At 35.8% G+C, this 22,914-nt stretch overlaps 2 protein-coding genes across 4 annotated transcripts in view; one reads left to right on the plus strand and one right to left on the minus strand.

Annotated features, from left to right (window-relative positions):
- Nucleotides 1-12,812, minus strand: part of CFAP210 (cilia and flagella associated protein 210) — a 33,061-nt gene extending 20,249 nt beyond the window's left edge. Inside the window, exons 1-4 of one of the 2 annotated variants that reach the window (XM_045783776.2) lie at nt 12,666-12,812; nt 6,830-7,056; nt 3,762-3,935; nt 3,468-3,661 (exon numbers count right to left, since the gene is read on the minus strand). In XM_045783776.2, coding sequence (XP_045639732.2) covers nt 3,468-3,661; nt 3,762-3,935; nt 6,830-7,056; nt 12,666-12,714 — 644 coding nt within the window. In that variant the 5' untranslated portion in view covers nt 12,715-12,812. The remainder of the gene's footprint in view (nt 1-3,467; nt 3,662-3,761; nt 3,936-6,829; nt 7,057-12,665) is intronic. The other variant, XM_087861287.1, reaches the window with a different exon arrangement.
- Nucleotides 12,813-12,893: 81 nt separating this feature from the next.
- PHOSPHO2 (phosphatase, orphan 2) lies at nt 12,894-20,262 on the plus strand. 2 transcript variants are annotated; one of them, XM_045780190.2, is made up of 4 exons: nt 12,894-13,155; nt 13,669-13,702; nt 15,220-15,394; nt 17,784-20,262. In XM_045780190.2, exon 4 carries the CDS (start codon nt 17,810-17,812, stop codon nt 18,533-18,535), a length of 726 nt encoding a protein of 241 aa, XP_045636146.1. In that variant the 5' UTR covers nt 12,894-13,155; nt 13,669-13,702; nt 15,220-15,394; nt 17,784-17,809; the 3' UTR covers nt 18,536-20,262. The 2 variants fall into 2 exon arrangements, with proteins under 2 accessions (XP_045636146.1, XP_087717419.1); XM_087861293.1 differs by lacking the exon at nt 15,220-15,394.
- The last annotated feature ends 2,652 nt before the right edge of the window (nt 20,263-22,914 follow it).

The following is a 22,914-nucleotide window of genomic DNA, read 5'->3' on the forward strand; positions in this document are numbered from 1 at the left end:
AGAAGCAGGCTTTCCGCTGAGCAGGGAGCCTGATGTGGGGCTCGATCCCAGGACCCTGGGATCATGACCTGAGCTGAAGGCAGATGCTTAATGACTGAGCCACCCAAGTGCCCCAGAATTGAATGTTTCCTAATAAATTTAAGATGTAGGGCTTCTGGAAATTTGCAAATTGGCAACCCAAGCTCACATGTCAAATATCCTTCCCTTCCCAAGTCCCCACAATGCGACCAATAGAATGGAAGAAATTCTATACCACTACTAGAAACTAAAAAAAGCAAAGTCTTACCTTATACTTGAATTTCCAAGAAGTTTCAGCAAAAAATAGGGCACTTGAGAGTACAATCAAGTTAAGTAATACTTGGCCATCATTCACAAAGACAGAGCCTACCATGAAAAGGAAAGGAATTTAAGCTGACCTCAGAACCCAATCAACATCTCCTTGGCTACGCTGAAGATAAGCCAAAAAAACAACTCAGACAAACCTTAGACGTGCTGGAACCTCTAACCAGCACATGGAAAGACCACTTGGAAAGGGGATCCTGTGGCCTGATCACAGCCTACATGCAAAGCTTATATAGGTGGGTAGATGCCTGCGAAGGTGTTAGCACTTGCCAGGTAATTTCCTGGAGATCAGTCTGCTGCCTGCAATTATCTCAGAGCCACAACAGCCAACATAAGAGAGATTGCTCAAAGGTAACACGCTGGTCAAATATTTGCCTCCCTCTGCCAATGTCTCTATCCCTAACTCACATAAACCCTTGGGTCTCTACACTGACAAAGAAAAAATTTACAATAAATCCAAAGGTTTCCCTTCTCTTTTTACTAAGGATTACAAGAAATGAAGACTACACAATCTGGCAACACATGTATCCTGAGAATTGATATCTATGTCACTCAGACATTTGTGACTATGAGAAATAAATATATATATATATACAAAACTCGAAACCATAATAACAAAAAGAGACAGATTTAAGCACATAAAATAAGTATCTTCTAAGTACTAAAACCATTCAACGGCGCCTGGCTGGCGCAGTTGGTAGAGCATGTGATTCTCGATCTCAGGGTTGTATGTTTCAGCCCCATGTTGGGTATGGAGATTACTTAAAAATAAAATCTTTAAAAAGAAAATACTAAAACATTCAGAAAAGATGACAAAAATCTGCAATATGTCTGATAAAGATTAATATCCAACATATATAAAAGCTGCTGATCAATCAATTTTTAATCAATGACAAACATACACATCCATATGAAACATCCTACACAGGAGAACTATGGAATAACCAATTTATAACAACAAAAACCAAAACAAATGAATATGTACACATGAAAAAATAACCTGCCTCACTAGAAATGAAGAGAAATATAAATTAAAAGATACTATTTTTTGGTCCATTAAACTCTAAAAAAAGTACTGCCCATAATTGATTATAACATAAAGAAAAGGAAGGGTATCAGATATCACTGATGATTACATACTAAAGCCTTCTCAAAGGCAGTATCTCTCCACATGTAAAATTCAAGCTCAGTTAAAAAAAATCTACCCTACATAACTACATCTTTGCATAAAAGTCACAAAATATATGGTCAGGGATGTTCACTACAGCATTGTTAGAAAAGGAGGAGGGAAAAATCCAAACTTCCCTCAATAATAACATAGTTAAACAAATAATGGTACATCCTTAGTGTACAGTATGATTATTTTAAAAGATGTGACAGATTCATATATTCTGGCAAAAAAGATATTCAAGGTATACTGTTGAGTGAAAAAAATGAAGAAACAGAAAAATACATTGTAAAACATTCATGGCTAAAAATATATACACACTTAAATATGCCCTGTATACAGATATTAATAATAGTAATAAAACACTCTGAAGGGGTAGTCACAAACTATTAATAATGGCTATTTGTGAAAAGGAAAATGGGACTTAAAGACATTGAAAAGGGTGGATATGAAGATGGGCTTTTCAATTTTATTCCAATTTTGCTGTATTGAATTTTAACAAATATATATTCATTTGCTATTTGCAAAATTAAAAAAAATAACTGAAAAGTAGACAAATATATGCCCAAATGTTAACAGTACCTACTTTGGATCACAGAGTTTCTAGTGATTTTAATTTTAATTTTGTTTTCTTGTATTTTGTAATTCTATAATGATCATATATTAATAATATGTTTAAGTACAAAAATAATTTTTCTTTATAAGTGTAATATTGTTTAAAATGTTTTGATACATTTACACAATCTATGCACATTTAAACTACAATGTAAAGAAACTGATAAGTCTCACATTGGAAAAACAAAGTGGCCGGTAGATGAGGGAGAGACTTTTTACTGGATCCCCTTTGTGCCTTTTCCTATTTCCATGTATCAGCAATTTAGAAAAGTAAGTAAAATTATACACAAATACAATCCCCTCTCCTGATATATATAGTAGCTACTTAAAAAAAGTTCAGGTTTGATTTCTATTTACTGACATACCCAAAAGCTCATGATATACTGGTAAGTGAAAAAATACACAATGGTACTATTGATTCAATTTCATTTTATAAAATATGAGTATATATGCTCAGAAAAAAAAGTCTGTATCAGTGGCTCAATGATTTCCAGGGGCTGTGGGTAAAGAATAGAACTTAGTGCAAAGGTGCGTGAGGGAAATTTTGGCATGATGGAAGTATTCTATACCTTGATTAGGGGTTTTAAAAAGCAGCTATATGCTTTTTAAAAGGTGAATTTTATTAGTAAATGTAAATTATAGCTCAATGAATCTGACCCCCTCTACTACCACCACCACCAAAAAATGTCTATATGGCTATATACCAATATGCCAAAACAATAACAGATTACTGTGATAGATTAGATTATAGCTCAAAAAGATTGACTCTCTCACTTCCCACTTCCATGGGAGTCTATTTCTCTGTTCCATGGTTGTTAGACTTGACCATATGATTTGCTTTAGACTTAGGGTAGATCTAGTGTATTTCTTGACTTTTGCCTTTGAGATTAGCCATATACTTGTAAGCTCGGGCTCATTCTCTTGCATCTCTGTCAATACCATGAGAAAAGTTTCCCCAAGTGGCTGCTGTCTCTTCATCCTGCACCTTAAAAATGAATACACATGGAGCAGATCAGAGCCCTCCCCACAGCAACCAGCAAACACAACCAGTCCTGTAGTCTGAAGAAAAGCTGTATAGCCAGGCTCAACCAACCCACGGATGCATGAGAAATAAATGTTTATTTTTGAATGCCACTAGATTATGTGGTTGTTTGTTATGCAGCATTATTGTGACAACAGTAACTAATATATTATCTCTGGGTGAGAAAGTAATAGGGATTTTTAACCTTTCTTTGTTTTTTTTCTGTTTACTAGGTATTTCAGCATGTATTACTTTTATAAACCAAAAAAAAAACTTTTGTGAGAAAAATAAGATACAAAAAGGTAATTTATATATACATACTGTTTTAAATGATCACTGGCAAGAGCCATTCTATCTCTGAGTCGTTTTTCTGCTTTTACTTGTTCTTCTTTAAAAGCTTTTTCAATGTTGAGTTTCAATTGTTCTTCCCATTTTTTATCTGATTTTATTTTATTCTTTTGGGATTCAATCTGTGCATCACGTTCTTTCATAACTCTACTAAGAAGAAGTCCTGACTACAAAAAAAAAAAAATTGTGGCATTTTAAGAAAATAAAGTCTAATTATGTATAGATATGTTAAATATATAAAGAAATACAAGAAAACCCAAATAGTACATGAAAGTGTTTCACTCTTTCTGTCTGGTAAAATTGATACTGCTTTGCAAATTCAATAGCCTTTTTTCTTTCTCCCTGTTTGTGTATTTCTTCCTCTATATCAAGAATTTGTCTTTCTGCCTCTATTTCTTCATCACGCTTCTTTTTGGCTTCAAGTTTCTGTTCTTTCATTCCCTAAAAAAAGAAAAAAATCAGTCTTCTGTTTTTGTTTTTCAACTTAATTTCACAAAATTTAACATTACATATAATGAAATAATTTGGGCTTTCACTATGAGTTTTTATTGTATTTGCACATATCATTAATCAAATATGACGTTACACTTATAAGCTAATATTTTAATTGAATTTTTTTGGTAGGTAACACATTTACATGGTTTAAAACCCCAAAATATTGCAGAGGTATACAGTGAAGCTCCCCCTCCAATCCTAACTTCCATTAGCAATCTCTAAGATAGCCACTATTATCAGTTTCTTATATTTGCTTCCAAAATTCCTTTCCATATTTATATAAGTGTATATATTACTATTTTTATTCCTTTAAAAAAAATCAACAGTAGTGTATTTACATGCTCTTCTACACCTATGAGGAGTCTATCCAATGTGTCTTGTCAGATGAAGTCTTTCTTTTCCTCTATGGGTCATACTTTCTATGTCTTAAGAAAACCCTACTTTACCCTAAAATCCTGAAGATATTCTAGGATTCATTTTAAATTTTTACTGTTTTACTTTTCACATCTGAGTCTTTCATCTAGCTGAAATTCATTTTTGTATATTCTATACCATAAGAATATAATTTCATTTTTCCATATGTCAATTATCTCAGTATTAGGTACAGAATTCCCAATCCTTTCCCTTCTGACTTGACTGACACTTCTGTCATGTCAAGTTCCCATATATAACATGTGAGTGTTTCTAGGCTCTCTCTTCTGATCTATTATTTTGTCAATCTCTGTACCTACAAAACAGTTTTTACTACTACATTTCTACCACATTTACTATATTTCTTCTTATTCTTTAACATCCATGGAGATATAAAGTATCATGTGTAGTGTGCTACTTCTGTGTGTGTGTGTGTGTGTGTGTGTGTGTGTGTATGAGTGTGTGTATTCCACTCCCCCATCCCTTTATGGATTGGGGACTTCTCTAAAATCAAGTTTTTTAGGGTATAATTTACATACCCCCTTTTAGTGTAGTTTTACAAATGCATAGTGACTTATAAAACAGTTCCATCCCCCCAAAAAATACCCTCATGCCCTGTTATCTTCCCCCATCTGCAGTTCCTGCCAACCACTGATTTGTTTTCTTTCCCTATAGTTTTGCCTTTTTCAGAATGTAATATATGTAATATATGATATCAGTCACAATATTTTTCCCTCTTCTAGAAAAAAGAATAAATTATGAACACTGTTCCTAAAGCAAGGTACTATAAGCTTTCTGTGTCCCTTCCCACAGCTGGGAAAAAATATTTTTGAATCAAATATCTAATAAAGGACTTGTATTCAGAATATATTTTTTAAAATCCCTAAACCAAAAATAAGAAATAATAAGAAAACAAACCCCATTTATTTTTTTAAAGATTTAGTTATTTATTTTGGAGAGAGAGAGACAGAGAAAGAAACTCTCAAGCAGACTTCACGCTGAGCATGAAGCCCGACTCGGGGCTTGATCCCAGGACCCTGAGATCATGACCTGAGGCAAAATCAAGAGTCAAATGCTCAACTAAGGGGCGCCTGGGTGGCACAGCAGTTAAGCGTCTGCCTTCAGCTCAGGGCGTGATCCCGGCGTTATAGGATCGAGCCCCACATCAGGCTCTTCTGCTAGGAGCCTGCTTCTTCCTCTCCCGCTCCCCCTGCTTGTGTCCCCTCTCTCGCTGGCTGTCTCTATCTCTGTCAAATAAATAAATAAAATCTTTAAAAAAAAACCAAAAAAACAAACAAACAAACAAAAAAAACAAATGCTCAACTAACTGAGCCACCTAGGTGCACACCAAAATAAACCCCACTTAAACATGGGCAAAAGATTTGAACAAACACTTCACCAAAGAAGATATACAATAGAAAATAAGTTCATAAAAGATGTTCAGCATTATTGTAATTAGAGAAATTCAAATTAAAACTATAATTCAATACTACTTCACACCTATTAGAATGCCTATAATTAAAAAGACTGAACATAGCAAGTTGGGAAGAACGTGGAGAAAATAGAAGACTTATACACTTCTTATGGGAGTGTAAAATTACAACTACTTTTGAAAACAGTTTGGATGTTTCTTACAAAGTTAAATATGCAACCATCATATTATTCAGCCATTCTACCCAGATATGTACCCAAAAGAAGTGAAAGCATATGTCCACAAATAGACTTATACATGAATGTTCATATGCAACTTTATTTATAATAGCCCAAAACTGGAAACAGCTCATATATGAACATTTGGTTGATGCCAAAACCATCAACAATTGAACAGATAAATTGTGGTACATCCATACAATGGAATACTACTACTCAGCAATAAAAGTGAATGAACAATTGATACACACAACAACATGAAAGAATTTCAAAATAATTGTGTTGAATAAAATTTATAGTAGAAAGCAGATGAGGACAGGAGCACCTGGGTAGCTTAGTCAGTTACGTGATGGACTCTTGATTTCAGCTCAAGTCATGATCTCAGGGTTATGAGATGGAGCCCTGCATTCAGCTCCATGCTCAGTGGGGAGTCTGCTTGAGATTCTCTCTCCTTCTGCCTCTACCCCAACTTGTGTGTATGCAGGTGCGCACTCTCTCTCTCAAATAAATACATAAGAAAGAAAGAAAGAAAGAAAGAAAGAAAGAAAGAAAGAAAGAAAGAAAGGGAAAAGAAGGGGTATGTAAATGCTTCAAAACTTATCAAATTGTACATTTTAAATATGTCTACTTTATTTATGTCATTTCTCCTAAATAAAGCTGTTGAAAATGTGTTTCAAAGTATTTTTTATATTTTACATGTAAAAATTACTTTAAAAAGAGTACTAAGAAAAAAGAGTGAGACTTCAGTGCATGTGTACTCCTCGGTGATTAATACTTACTGCATATGTATTAGTCCAATGTTTTACCACTTCTTGGGATCGGAAATGCATTTCTTTCTTTGCCTTTCTTTCTGCACGAAGACATGCTGCTTCTCTTGTCAAACTGTCAAGACTATCTTGAATCCTTTTCCACTCATTGTGTGGAATTATGGTTACCTGCCGGAGATCTATCTTGCTAGGTAGAAGAGGTGGATAGACAGCTTGATCTTCTTCAGAGTTCTTTATTTCTAATAAATTTTAAAAAATGAATATAAAAGACTTTCAAGAGTTTAAATATTTTTTCTCAGACATTTCTATATTGTCATGACATCTGGAAATTGTTTTAAACAATAATTTTATTCCTGTTATTTTAAGGATAGTGAGATTAAGTGCAAAGTATATAAGAACTTGAAATTAAAAGACAGATTTGAGTCTTTCCTTGGTCATTTCCTTACTCTGTAAATGTAGGCAAGTCCTTTAACTCTTTGGAGACTCAGTAACAACATCTTTAAAGCTGAGATCAATAAGACCTACCCCAACAGGTTGTTATAAAGCATTTTTTCAAAATTGACGAAATAGCAGTCTATAAATAGATAATTTGGGGGATGTTCACCTATAGAAGTTGTAGACATCATGATTGACTCTGTTAACCCCTTCCTAACTGAGTAGCATTAGTTTAAGAATACTTGCGTCTCCTTTGCCAATAATTATTTCTGTAATAAGCAAACAAAAGGAAAAGAGATTTATTTGAGACTTTTAGAAAAGTTCTTTCTTGTTCTTCTGGGAGAGACATATGAAAGTGTCTCTTAAACTAGATATGAACAAGGAAGCATGAAGAACAGATAGGCAGCCATCCTATGACCACAAAAGGAAGTAGCCTTACAATGAAGCTATTATTGTGAACCACAAAGAAAAAACAAAGAAGGAATGTGGGGCAATGAAGATCTCATTATGATGCTAAATCAATCAGACCTGAAGCCTGGAGCTCCTGTTACAAGAACAAATAAATTTCCTTATTTTTAAATATGGTTGAATTGGGTATTCTATATATGAATTTAAAAGCATCCTAAATGAACATACCACACATGAACTATGTAAATCTAGACAAAATTATTTAACTTTCTAATACCTTAATTGCAAAATGGAGATATTAATAGGACCTATTTTATGTGGTTGGTGTGAGAATTAAATGAAGTTATATATGTAAAAAATTTAGAATAGGGTGTGGCACACAATATATTCTCAATATATATTAGCTATTATTATGTTTACTATTTGTATTATAAGATGAATTGAGACAGATGTACAGAGAAAAGCAGAAGCAAGAAACCACAAGACTCCAGAGAGAGATAAAGATACTGAGAGAAAAGCTGCTAGGATCAATTAGAGTCTCCTTGGTGTTTGAATTAAGGTTGATGGGATTGAGAAATTGGTTGTTCAAGTAAAGTGTGAATTTAGAACCACAGGTACCATCTTGCCTATCACATACCAAGTCTCCACCTACAGAATAAAACTATACAAAGCTGGGAAGTAGAATAGTGTCCTGGATCAAGTTGTACCTAAATTCCCAGTTATGTCAGCCAAAATAGTCCCGTTCTGTTTTAATTATTATGAGTCAATTAGTCACTTGTAACCAAAGAGTCCTGACAAATACATCCTTGTAACAAATTTCCTTTGTTTTGCCTAAACTGGCTCAACTTGATTGGTGCTACTTGCAATTGAAGACTAATTAAACAAAGTCTACTAGTTTAAACCATCTACCTTTTGATTAACATATTTGTTAAGCATATCGATATCTTTTTCTTGTGACAAGAACATTTAAGATCTACTCCCTTAGGAAGTTTCAATTATGCAATATAGTATTACTAACTATAGTCACCATGCTATACATTACATCCCCAGGACTTATTTATTTTATAACTGCAAGTTTGTACCTTTTGACCTCCTTCACCATTTCTCCCACTGCCCACCTCCTGCCTCTGGCAACCACCAATCTGTTCTCTGTTTCTATGTGCTTGGTTTTTTGGGGGGTTTTGTGGAGTTTTTTGTTTATTCGTTTGTTTTTTACATTCCACATATAAGTGACATCATACAGTATTTGTCTTTCTCTGTCTGATTTATTGCCCTCAAAGTCCATGTTATTGCAAATGGCAAGATTTTATTCTTTTTTGTGTCTAAATAATATTCTGTTGTACATACAAACCATATTTTCTTTACTTATTCATCCATTAATAGATACTTAAGGTTGTTTCCATATCCTGACTTGTGTAAATAATGTTGCAATGAACATGGAGGTGCAGCTATCTCTCTGAATTAGCGTCCTCATTTTCTTTGGGTAAGTACCCAGAAGTGGAACTCCTGGATCATATGGTAATTCTATTTGTAATTTTTTGAGGAACCTCCATACTGTTTTCAATAGTGGCTACACCAATTTACGTTCCCAAAAAGAGTACAAAAGGCTTCCCTTTTCTCCACATCCTCACCAACATTTGTTATTTCTTATCTTTTTAATAATAGCCATTCTAACAGCTACCAATCATTGTGGTTTTGATTTGCATGGTTTCTTCTTTGACCCATTTTTTAAAATCTAAAAGCATTTTAATTTCTTCATATTTGTGAATTCCCCAAATTTCTATTATTGATTTCTTTTTTTTTTTTTTAAGATTTTATTTATTTATTCGACAGAGAGAGAAACAGCCAGCGAGAGGGAACACAAGTAGGGGGAGTGGGAGAGGAAGAAGCAGGCTCATAGCGGAGGAGCCTAATGTGGGGCTTGATCCCAGAACGCCAGGATCACGCCCTGAGCCGAAGGCAGATGCTTAACTGCTGTGCCACCCAGGCACCCCTCTATTATTGATTTCTAATGTCATTCCACTGTGTTTGGATAATATATTTTGTATGACTTCTATCCTTTTAAATGTATAAAGGCTTGTTTTATGGCCTATCATATGGTCTATCCTGAAGAATGTTCCATGTGCATTTGAGAGGAATATATATTCTCTTGTTTTTGTCTTTTGACAGTTTGATCATGCTATGTCTGGTTCTGGATCTGTTTGAGTTTATTCTATTTAGAGGATCAATGAGCTCTTAAAATGTGGATTAATGTTTTTCATCAAATTTGTGAAGTTTACAGTCTTTATTTCTTCAAATATTTTCTTCTACCCCTTTCTCTCCTCTTCTTCTAAGACTCAAATTACATGTATGTTGGTATATACTTGTTGGTATCCTACATTTCTCTAAGGATCTGATCATTTTTATTCATTATTTTTTCTTCCTATCCCCTAGACTGGACAATCTCAATCAACGTATGTTTAAGTTCATGGAATTTTTCTTCTGCAAGCTCAAAACTGCTATTGAGACCCTTTAGTGAATTTTTCATTTAAACTATTGTGCTTTTCAACTCCAAAATTTCTATTTGGTTTCTGTTTATAATTTCTATCTCTTTACTGATATGGTCTATTTTGTGAGACAGCAGTCTCAATATTTTCCTGTAGTTCCTTTGACATTTAGTTCTTTGAACATATTTATAATAGCTATAAATTTACACAGAAAATTGTTTAGGAAGTCTCAGGAACAGTTCCTATTAAAACTTGTTTCCTGTTTGGGACATACTTTCTTATTTGCACACCTTGTCATTTTAAATAATATGTGGCAAGTCTAGATCTTAGATTCCCCCCACACCCAAAGTTTTTTTTGTTTTGTTTTGTTTTATTTTATTTGCTGTTGTGGTTTGTTTAATGATTTTCCTGAACTAAACCTGTAAAGTCTGTATTCTTTGTGGTATGTGGCTATTGGAATCTCAGCTTGGTTAGTTTAGTTGTCAGCTAATAATTGGACAACATTTCCTTAAATTAAATTTAATTTCCTTAGATAAGTTTCACAGGCTTTGCCAAGAAACTCTGTGAATGGTGGAGCATGACTTCAATGCTCAGGCAGGTAGTTTACAACTCTTAGCTTTTACTTTTTTCTTGCACAGAGCCTCAAATTCAGCCAGAGGTGAAGTTTCATTCTCAGGTATTTCCTGAGCATGTGCATAGCACTATGCATGCATTTGTCTTTCTGGATTCTGAGGAATAAGCAGGGAGCTTCTGCCCCCTATGGACATCTCATTTCCCAGGTACTCTTCTTAAGTTTTTTGGTTAGTTTTTTGTTTGTACCCAACAATTATCACTATGTCAGACAGCTGTGATGTTAAAAAAAAACAAAACAAAAAAGTGCCACTGATCATTTGAACAAACACACCCAGTGAGCTCTGAGTCAGGTCAAATAAAGTCAGGCCCTGTGGATGGGATTTCCAGGGACCTATGAGACAGGTCAAACAACATTTATCTAAAAAAAAGTGGGGGGAGGGCTTTGGAGAGGATCCAATCCTATTCCACTCCCTCCACAGGTTACTGAGACACCTGATTTCACTGTGGTTGCAGTGGTTTTCTAGACTTTCATGGGGCTAGGAGAAAAGGGGATTAGAGCAAGTTAAAATGCCAAAAAACTTACTGCTGTTACCAAGATTCAGCTGTTTTTCCTCCCTGGTTGTTGTAAGCCTTTGGTTAATTTCCTGAGTTCTCAAAAAAAAGTTGGTTCTGACAGTTTTTTTGTCAGTATTCTTTTTGACTTAATAGAGAGGAGGACCTTTGGAGATTCTTATCCCACTTTCTGGCTGATGCCATCCCACTAAATCTTTAGATAATTGTTTTACAGATAGTTGTCTACATATCTAAACGCTTATCCTACTTCACCCTCTTCCAAATGGAGATTATAATTTAGCAGTGAGGCTCAGATGGTAAAATTTTTTTAAGTTTATTTATTTATAATCTCTACACTCAACATGGAGCTCACACTCACGACCTGGAGGAGATCAAGAGTCACATGCTCTACCGACTGAGCCAGTCAGGTACCCCTCAGATGATAACTTTTGGACCGTATGACACAAAACATGATTTAACATCTATCAGAGAAATCAAAGTATTTTATTGTAGTGCTATGTATATAAGACAGTGAGTATGTGAGAGTAATTGTGTTTTTTCAATACATGTCACATCGGTGCTGCCTCTCTCCAACCAGTCGGGACCTTCTGCTGCTACTTCACTGTCCTTCACTGCATACATACCCAGTAGTGTCTACTGGTGAGATAATGGCTGGCCCTCACTCTGCATCTAGCATAAGGAGGCTCTACTGCTACAGAAGTTCAGAAAATGACATGAAGACAGTCCAAATTCCCAAGGTTCAAGTGGTCACCATGACAACATTAACTGGGAATTTACAGACTTAAGAAAATAAAATCACTGGAATTGCTAAAGAGTTCTTTAATGTCTCCCTAGGCTACTTCTATTCAAAAATCAAATTTTTATAACAGGTCATCTAGATTACAATATCTAAATCGCATTTTTTTAATATTCCTTCACTCTAGAGATGAAGAAATTGAGACATTTCCATTAGAGACTTTCCTAAGAGCACTCAGTAGGTTCACAGCACAGCGAAGACTCTAATGAGGTCACTGATACTTCCGAAAGACATTCCAATTCACTCAATGAATAACAAAAGCTTAAGGGAATTCAGCAAACACCAAACTCTTGGAGCTGCGACTGCACAGCTTGAGGATCAGACCAGCTGGTCAGCTGGGAGTCTCCGACTTACCTTTTCTCCGCTCCTATTTGTGTAAACTTTTGCCACCTACCCATTCATCTGAAGGCAAAACTGTCCATTTACACAGAGCCCAACGATGCCCATGGGGCTGCTTTCGAGTTGCTGGAGCCCTTTTCAAAAAGTAACCAAAACTCTCATTTGGCACTCTTGCCTCTTACCCTATGCCTGAAGGCCAGAAACAATCTCTGTGCCTAGATAGGCCAGTTTGGCTCACCTGTGTCTTCCTTCGCCCGCCCACAGCGCCTTCCAAACCGCACCAACATCTCTGACGAGGTACCCTTGGCGCTCTGTGATTTGGAAAGGCGACTCCAACGCTGGACGAGCAGGACTCCAGCGGCCGAACGTTTGCCAAACTGTGCAGTTGCTTAGCAACGCCGCCGGAAGTGACGGTGGCCTCCGCCGAGGAGCGGTGAACGCGCTGCCGCGGGCCATAGCACTGGGAAACCGGGACTGCGCCTGCGCGGGAAGTCGTGGCCCAGCGTGCATGTTGGGTTCCCCTCACTGACAGGCACGGGAACAAGGTCGGAGGGCAGAGTCCGCGGGAGCGACACGGAGGCCAGGACAGCTGCTGACGCCTGGTCTGGGTCAGTGGGGAGCCCTGGTGACTCGGCCCGGTCCGGTGCTCCCATCCTCATCCAACGCGCTCCTCACAGGGGTGACCCCCAGCGAGGTGCCTGCGCCTACGTTCCGGGCGGACCCTGCAGGTGTGTGGAAGAGCGAGGCCTGGGCTTGGTGTGTGCGGCCCACAGAGAAGGTGGAGGGCAAAGGCCTCCCTTCCATAGAAACCCAGAGATTAACGGACAGAAAATCTGTTTTTAAATACTTTGGTTTCTAAGCCATGATCCAGGCTACATGAAGCTTATATTTTTTAAAAATCGGAATGTTAAAAACTTGGATATTGTGCCAGAACATTTCATGTTAGGACCTTTAAGACATATTAAATTGCTTGGTAAATACAGTATAGTAAAATTGAATGTATTTGTGGGACCAGTCAGACCACGAAGGACACAGAAATCTGTTAAGAGTGGATGCAGGATTCAAGTTTAATTTGTACTAAAGATCCTTTTCTGACACATCAAGGTACAAATGATTTCATTATAAGCTAGTTGGCTAGGACACCTACACATTAGGCACCAAATTAGAGTCGCTCAAAATGAAAGGAGATAAGATTTTTAATCACTAAAGTTCTAACACAGAGTTGTACTGTTTTTCTTCAGGTTTCCTATCAGATGTTCCACCGTAATAATGCTGGTAAGTATGAAAGGATTAATAAAATATTTGTTGACAGAAATTAGCTTTTGCACCTAGAGCATTGGTGGGTTTTTCTGGAAACATAGTTTTAAAAATGTCAAGAGCTGGGAAGGGTCAGAGATTTTTATCCCACTTGCACGCTAACAACTTAGCCTGCCACAGTTTTGTAGAAGACATCCCTAGGCAGAGATGAATTAACGTATAGCAATAACAGTAGCCAGAATATCAGCAGTTTTGCCCCACTTCCCACAGGGTGATGCAAAGAGGAACGGAAGTCACCTGCAGGTGGAGTGTGTTGCATTACAAGACAGGAACCCTGAGCTTAGGGAACCATAATGTTTATTATACTGGACAATAAGCGTGCCTTTCAAGGCTTTTCACCATACATACATTTTTGAGAAAATAGCCCAGAGCATAGAGCAGTGAATGTCATGCTTGTAAGGCATGTAGAGCCAGTAGAGACCCATGGGGAGTTACCTCCCAACAAAAATTCTCTGGAATTTTAACTAAATAGGTTACAGAAAGTATTGAATCATATAAAATTCGATGTCAATAATTTGCCAATTTGACATGTTAGTTTGGTATCATTCAACTTCCAACACCCGGTTCACCTAACCCATGGATATTTATAACAAAGTCTGTCTAGAGTTAGTTATTTATCCCTTTTATTACTCCACTCCTGTGTTTTATTTTGTTGTGAAATTAAGATAGCATTTGCATTTTGATCTGAAACAGAGTTTAAATTATTCTGGGGAAAAATTATTACAAAATCAGTGTAGAAAAAGAATGCACTGCAATTGAAGCACCCACGATCCTACCACTTAGACATAGACACATAGACATTTTTTACAACAAAAATGGGGTTATACTGTACACACTGTTTAGTGACTTACTTGTTTAATTTGTACTAAACATCTTAGCTTTTACTGGCTAAATAAATATTCACTTATCTGGCTATCACATACATATCTTATTTAACCAGTCCCCAATCCTGGGATGTCTGTGTAGTTTCCAATTTTCATTATTGTAAAAAACACATAGGCTATTGTTAATACCAGAAACATTGCACAGATACCAAATATATACTGCTCCTGTTTTTGGAGAGAATAATTAATAACTGCTTTTGGAATTTTAACAAATTAGATTCAAAATAGTTTCACATTCTTAAAACTAAATTTTTCTGCACATCCTTAAGTTTTAGAGACATTTTTTTAAAGTATAGTACTAATCTTTGAAAGTTTATTAACAACAGAACGTAGTACTTGTCTATTATTTAACAAGTAAAAAGAAAAAATGGAATGTGGAAATCTCAACATAATCAGTTTAACACTTGTTATTTTATCCACTGGATAAAAAATGTAGATTCATATAACATTCCATGTTTTATAATTAAAACCTTTGTTTAATCAAGATTTTGTTTCTCCCATTGCCAATACATACCTCTCTGATGTTAGAGAAAACAGCATAATTAGAAAACATAAATTTAAAAATATCTTAAATACTTTTATTAATTTTAGGAGTTAAGAAGTCTCCATTTCTTTGCTCCAAACCAGAAGACTTTGTTCCCTGCATATAGAGTAGGAGTAATGTTGGTTAGAAACTGGCTGGTGTTTAAAACTGAAGATTGTCATGACTGTTTAACCTAAACCCTATTCTGAAGTAAAAATAATTGTCTTGGAAATACTAAGTTGGGTAAGTATTTTTTAATAAAGGTTTATATTGAGTGGTGACAAAAAAAACTAATAGAAAAAGATCTGAAATTAAGAAAAGTACACTTTCAGATAGAAATTAATAGTCAACAGCAGACCTATGTTAACTTCAGGCTTATGGTATATCTATTATTTTGAGGTTAATAGTTCAGGAACTTGGTTTTTTTTTTTTTTTTTTAGGTTTTTATTTATTTATTTGAAAGAGAGCACTCGAGCAGAAGCAGGGGAGAGGGAGAAGCAGGCTCCACACTGAGCAAGGAGCCCTACATGGGGCTTGATCCCAGGACCCTGGGAACACGACCCAAGACGAAGGCAGACGCTTAACCTACTGAGCCACCCAGGTGCCCTAGTAGTTCAGGAATTTGGATAACTTGTGCTTATTAAATCTAGGCTTGAGACAGTTTTCAGCCAATGAGTTATATTTGAAAAATTTTTAAAAATTATGTATAAATTCAGAATGCTTGAAAAGCTTGTTTAATTTAAAGCGTGCCTAGAGCGTAGTACTAATGTGTTTGTCAACTGTGCCTTATTGCATAGTTGTACAGTGAATTCTGCACTTAAATCTCTGGGAGCCAGCCATAGACACCTGGACTAGATATTTAGAGATACAGGGATCCAGAGTATCAGAATATTATATACTGTCTAAATTCAGACAACAAGAGATACCTTTCTAGGTTAGTTATTCTCCAGATATTATAAATTGAGAGACATAGAATACTTACTCTTGTATGAGTCAACGAGCTCTATTCTCAGTTTCACCTACTGGATATCTATTCACCTACTGGATGAACCAGAGAATATATGTGGTTAAAGGCCATGTTTCCCATTTTTAATCGATCTCTTCTTTTTCTTTTTGGTGAGGTTCTTCACTTTTCTTTTTAGGGTTTCTTGTTAAAATCTCAGACTTGTTACAAGTAGGTCACAGATGTGGTATTATGGTTAATATGTACTTTGGGACTAATGAATGTTTTCATGTAATTAAACATCTTTTTGTCAAAATGACCTACCTAGTATTTATTTTTAAACTGATTAATAAGTGGGGCACCTCGCTGGCTCATTTGGAGGAGCATGTGACTCTTGATCTTGGGGTTGTAAGTTTGAGCCCCATGTTGGGTGTAGAGATTACAAAAAAATAAATAAATAAACTTAAAAAAATAAACTGATTAATAAGCTTTAAATATAGGCACTAGAGTATGGTACTTTAAGCATGAACTTTGGAGTCAAGTGGACTTGAGTCCAAATTCCAGCTCTTCCACTTAAAACTTAACCAACTTAACTAACACTTAAACTTCAGTTTATATATCCTTAAGATGAGGATGATAATTTCTACTTAATAGGGTTATGAAGTTAAGTGAGAGGATGAGATTGTAAAGTTCTTAGTCTAGTGCCTGGTGTATTGTGATATCTTTAAAAGTATTAGTTACTCTTTAAAAAAGGATTTTCTTGTTTATACACAGTAATTGTATCTTCTCTTGGGTATTCTTTATAACTGTCTTTTTTACATAATTTTTATCCATACCATCTGTTGACCAGTTTAGTTTTTCCTTTTCTTGAGATTTATAATTAATTACCTTCATTATCATTTAATGAAAACAAAGAATTAAGTAATTGTCATATCATAAGCAATGTGATTTTTCACATACCCAGATTATTTGGTACTCCAGAGTTAAACTATCTAAAGAAAATATAAATAAATGTGAAAATTGTTAACAAAAGTTACTTCTAGTCTAGAAGAATGGAATTGACTCCCAACTTTAAGTAATTTGTTTAGGATTTCAAGTACAACAAGCAACCATTTAGTTGTAACACCGACATTAATGATTTCAAGCTAAATATGTTTTTTAGGAAAATTATTCAAATTTTGCAAGATTTCCTAGTGTTAAATTTGGTCAGAATTTAAGTCCGTATACAGAGGATTTATATTATACATGACTTGTTATTTTATATGAGGATTATTGTAAATATTTTAAACTAATAAATTTGTGCTTGATAATTAAAAGATAATAAGAGTGATTAGCCTACTTTTTTCTTTTTTATAATTTTTCTAAATTAGACTGTAAGAGAATAATTATTTCATTACTCCTCTCATTGGCTTACTCTGTAGTTTCTGAGTGCTCAAAGAATCATCCCCACAGGAACACAATAATACTGTGAATATCCTTTTAGATCTTTTGTTTCCATTACTTAAAATGCTCAAATATGAACTTTGCTTCTTAGGAAAAAGTTCTTAAATGGCAGTCTTAAATGCTTAATCATTTTAATTTTTTATATTAACCCTTTGTTTTAGCAGATTAACAGTAATGTTTGTTAAATAAGTGTAATAGCTAGATATGTAAAACTATGTTTAGGAAACAATATTTCTTCTTTTTCAGGGTAACCCACATTTGCTTTTGGAACCATGAAAATTTTGCTCGTTTTTGACTTTGACAATACAATCATAGATGATAATAGTGACACCTGGATTGTACAGTGTGCTCCAGAGAAAAAACTTCCTATTGAACTACAGCATTCTTATAAAAAAGGATTTTGGACAGAATTTATGGGCAGAGTCTTTAAGTATTTGGGAGATGAAGGTGTAAGAGAAGATGAAATGAAAAGAGCAGTGACATCAATGCCTTTCACTCTAGGCATGGTAGAACTTTTGAACTTTATAAGAAAAAACAAGGATAAATTTGACTGCATCATTATTTCAGATTCAAATTCAGTCTTCATAGACTGGGTGTTAGAAGCTACCAGTTTTCATGATGTGTTTGATAAAGTGTTTACAAATCCAGCAGCTTTTGATAGCAATGGTCATCTCACTGTGGAAAATTATCATGCTCATTCTTGCAACAGATGCCCCAAAAATCTCTGCAAAAATGCAGTTTTGGTAGAATTTGTAGATAAACAGTTAAAACAGGGAGTAAATTATACACGAATTGTTTATATAGGTGATGGTGGAAATGATGTCTGTCCAGTAACTTTTTTAAAGAAGAATGATGTTGCCATGCCACGGAAAGGGTATACTTTACAGAAAACTCTTTCCAGAATGTCTCAAAATCTTGAACCTATGGAATCTTCTGTTATAGTTTGGTCTTCAGGTGTAGAAATAATTTCTCATTTACAATTTCTAATAAAGGAGTAATATGCCAACAACTGAAATGTGTATCGGTTAAGGATAGGTACAGCAGCTTAAAACTAAAACCCCAAATACCAGTGGCTTTAAAAAAAGAAAGGTTTTTTCCCCCTCTCACTTAAAAGAATTTCAGAGGTAAGTATCACAAGGCTGCTGTGGTGCACTAGCAACCTCAGCACTTGGCTTCTATCTCACGTTCCGAGCGTGCTCTTCAAACTCCCTCAGATCAGCAGTGGCCAGCAAGGGAGAGGTTAGTGAATGAGAAGGTTGCACCCTCACTTAATTTTCTTTGGCCAAGACTTAGTCATGGTCCCCCACCTAATTGTGAGGAAGGATGAAAACTAGAGCCTTTATTCCAGACGACCATATGCCTGGGAAAAATTGGGAAAAAGGAGTCCGGGATTGAGGTAGGTGCAATTGGTGTCTCTACCAAAGGTGGTTGATAGGTAGATTGTATTTTTAAATTTATTCCCACAGAGAGTGGTCATATATTTTACTTTCTTAGGTGCTTACTTCAAAAGCATGTCTCATAGTTACAGATCTTAAAAATAAACCCAATACTTTATTCACATAAGAATAAAACGTTCCCAAATATATATAATGTCCTACTCCCAAGTCAATATTTTATTTATTTTTTTAAAGATTTATTTATTTATTTATTTGAGAGAGAGAGAGAGAGAGAGAGAGATAGTGAATGCATGAGCAGGGGGAGGGGCAAAGAGAATCCACAAGCAGATTCCCTGCTGAGTGTGGAGCCTGACACAGGAGATCACAGGACACTGAGATCATGATCTGAGCCAAAACCAAGAGTTGGCTGCTCAAACAACTGAGCCACCCAGGCGCCCCCCAAATCAGTATTTTAAAGATAGGGATGCAGTATCCGTTGCCCAAGTTTTCATGAAATTTAGATTTTAGTTTTTAAAATGAAATAACAACGTTCTTCAAATATTTTAAATTTTTATCAACTTCACAGACTTTAATTCCAGTATCCTGGCTTAGGATGCACTCTTTTATTTTATTTTTTTAAGTAGGCCCCATGTTGGGCTCCAGCATGGGGCTTGAACTCACAACCCTGAGATCGAGACCTGAGCTGAGATCAAGTCAGATGCTTAACAGATTGAGCCACACACATGCCCCATTTTTTATAATTGTTGTTTTTTCCTTTTATTCTTTAATTGAAATTTAGTTGATACTGTGTTATATTAGTTTCAGGTGTACAACATAGTGATTGACAAGTTTATATGTTATATGTTTAGACATCATGCTATCTTCATCACAAGCGTAACTCCCCATCTGTCACCGTGGTTACAATACTGTTGACTGTATTCCCTGTGCTCTCTTATCCTGTGACTTACTCATTCCATAACTGGAAGCCTATATTTTCCACTCCTCTTCACCCATTTTCCCTTCCCTCCACCCCACACCCCTCTGGCAAGCATGGGTTTATTCTCAATATTTAGGGGTCTGTTTCTGATTCCCTGACTTTATTTTTCAGACTACACATATAAGTGAAATCATATATTTCCCTGACTTATTTCACTTAGCATAATGTCCTCTAGGTCCACCCATGTTGTTGCAAATAGCAAGTTCCCATTCTTTGTTGTGGCTGAGTAATATTCCTGTGTGTGTGTGTGTACACATCACATCTTTATCTGTTCATCTGTGATTGACACTTAGGTTGCTTCTGTATCTTGGCTATTATACATAATGCTGCAATAAACATAGGGGTGCATATATCTTTTTGAAGTAGTATTTTTGTTTTCTTTTGGTAAATACCCCGTAGTGGAATTATTGAATCATATAATATTTACATTTTTATTTTTTTTTAATGAACCTCCATCCTGTTTTCCATGGTGGTTGCACCAATTTACATTCCCACCAGCAGTGCATGAGGGTTCCTTTTTCCCCACATTCTTGCTGACACTTATTATTTTTTGTCTTTTTCTTACTAGCCATTCTGACAGGTGTAAAGTGGTATCTCACTGTGGTTTTGATTTGCATTCCCCTGGTGATTAGTGATGTTCAGCATCTTTTCATGTGTCTCTTAGCCATCTATATGTCTTCTTCGGAAAAATGTCTATACAGGTCCTCTGTCCATTTTTTTTCTGCCCATTTTTTAAATTGGGTTGTTTCTTTGGTATTGGATTGTATAGTTCTTTTTTTTTTTTTTTTTTTTTAAGATTTTATTTATCTATCTGACAGAGCACGAGCACAAGCAGGGGGAGCAGGAGAGGAAGAAGCAGGCTCCGCAGGGAGCCCAATGTGGGCTCCATCCCAGGACCCTGGGATCATGACCTGAGCCGAAGGCAGCCGTTTAACTGACTGAGCCGCCCAGGTGTCCTGTATAAGTTCTTATACATGTTGGGTATTAAACCCTATTGAATATATCATTTGCAAATATCTTCTCCCATTTGGTAGTTTGCCTTTTTGTTTTGTTGATGTTTCTCTTTGCTGTGCAATAGCTTTTTATTTTGGTACTGTCCTAGTAGTTAATTTTTGCTTTTATTTCCTTTGCCTGGAGGAGATATATCTGGAAAAATGTTACTAAGGCTAATGTCAAAGAGATGACTGCCTCTGTTTTCTTCTAGGGGTTTTATGGTTTCAAGTCTCACATTTAAGTCTTTAATCCATTTTGAATTTGTGTTTGTGTATGGTGTAAGAAAGAGTCTTGTTTTATTCTTTGGCATGTAGCTGTCCAGTTTTCCCAGCACCATTTATTATTACTATTTTTTTAAAAAATATGAGCCATTTCTCTTTTTTTTCTTTCTTTCTTTTTCTTTCTTTCTTTCTTTCTTTCTTTCTTTCTTTCTTTCTTTCTTTCTTTCTTTTTTTTTTTTTTTAGAGAGAGAGTGGGGAGGGGCAGAGGGACAGAGAGAATCCCAAGCAGCTTCCACACCTGGTGCGGAGCCTGATGTGGGGCTGGGTAGTACAATCCTAAGATCATGACCTGAGCCAAAATCAAGAGTCAGACACTTAACTGATTGAGCTACCCAGGCACCCCTTCCCAGCACCATTTATGAAAGAGATTATCTTTTCCTCATTGTATATTTTTGCCTCTTTTATTGTAGATTAATTGGACACATAATTTTAGGTTTATTTCTGGTTTCTATTCTGTTCCATTGAACTGTGTGTCTATTTTTGTACCAGTACCATACTGTGTTGATTATTATAGCTTTGAAATCTGGGATTGTGATACTTTCAGCTTTGTTCTTCTTTCTCAAGATTAGCAATGCAGACTTGAGTGATACAATATATAATAGTAGGAATATTCAACATTTAAGAGACTTTCATATGAGGATATTAGCAAAACATCAGCTGCTTTGAAAGTTTTATAATTCTGTACTAATATCTAGACTTTCATGTTTTAGGCATAAATTTCCATTATGTAATAATAGAATTTTCTTTTCATTATGGAAAGCTCCAAAAATAGATTTTCAATATAATTTAATGGGAAAAATTTGTACCATCTATTTTTTCTAGGCTAAAAAAGTAAATCTTTATTTAAACCTTTGATTTGCTGTAAATTAATAAATTAGATTATGTTGAAACACATTTACTTTTAAGTAATTGAGTAAGGAAATGAAATGAGATTATCTAGGGTATTTAGGGCTCCCAGGTACTTGGCAGAAGCCAAGAGGAAATTAATATCTTAAGTGTGGTGGACAGACTCTAAGGTGGCCCCCCATGATCCCTGTATCCTGGTATTCTGTGTCTCTGTGTGTGTGTGTGTGTAGGGGGGTGACCTATGATTTGCTAATAATCAATGGAATACCACAAAGATGGTGGGATGTATGTGATAATGTGACATGATTACATTACATCAGATTATAATGCTCATCTTGTTAAGGAATTCTCTCCTTTATGTTATTCTTTAGAGATTTGTTTATTAGAGAGAGAGAGACAGTGCGCGTGCGTTTAATCGGGGTTGGGGGGGTGTAGAGAGGATCTCAAATAGACTCCATGCTGAGCACGGAGCCCAATGTGGGGCTTAGTCTCACAACCCTGAGATCCTGATCTGAGTCGAAACCAAGAGTCCAAGGCTTAACCAACTGAGCCACCCAGGTACCCCTATTATTTTTTATTATTATTATTATTATTATTATTATTATTTTAATTCTCCCTTAATTTTAAAGAAGCAAGCTGCTATGTTGTGAACAGGACTTCAGAGAGGGCCACATGGCAAACAATTGAGGGTGGCCTCTAGCCAACAGCAAAAAGTAGGCCCCTGGTCCAGTAGTCCTTAGGGAACTGCATGCTGCAACTATGTGAGCTTGGAAGTGGATCCCTTTCTAGTGGAACCTCAGTGGAGATCACCGCTCAGGCTGACACCTTGATTTGGCTTTGTGAGACCCTGGAATAGGATACCCAGAAGAGGTGTGTTTGGACTC

Source organism: Ursus americanus, chromosome 1 (assembly GCF_024610735.1).
Source record: "Ursus americanus isolate L20-20 chromosome 1, mUrsAme1.1.p, whole genome shotgun sequence".
Lineage (NCBI taxonomy): Eukaryota > Metazoa > Chordata > Mammalia > Carnivora > Ursidae > Ursus > Ursus americanus.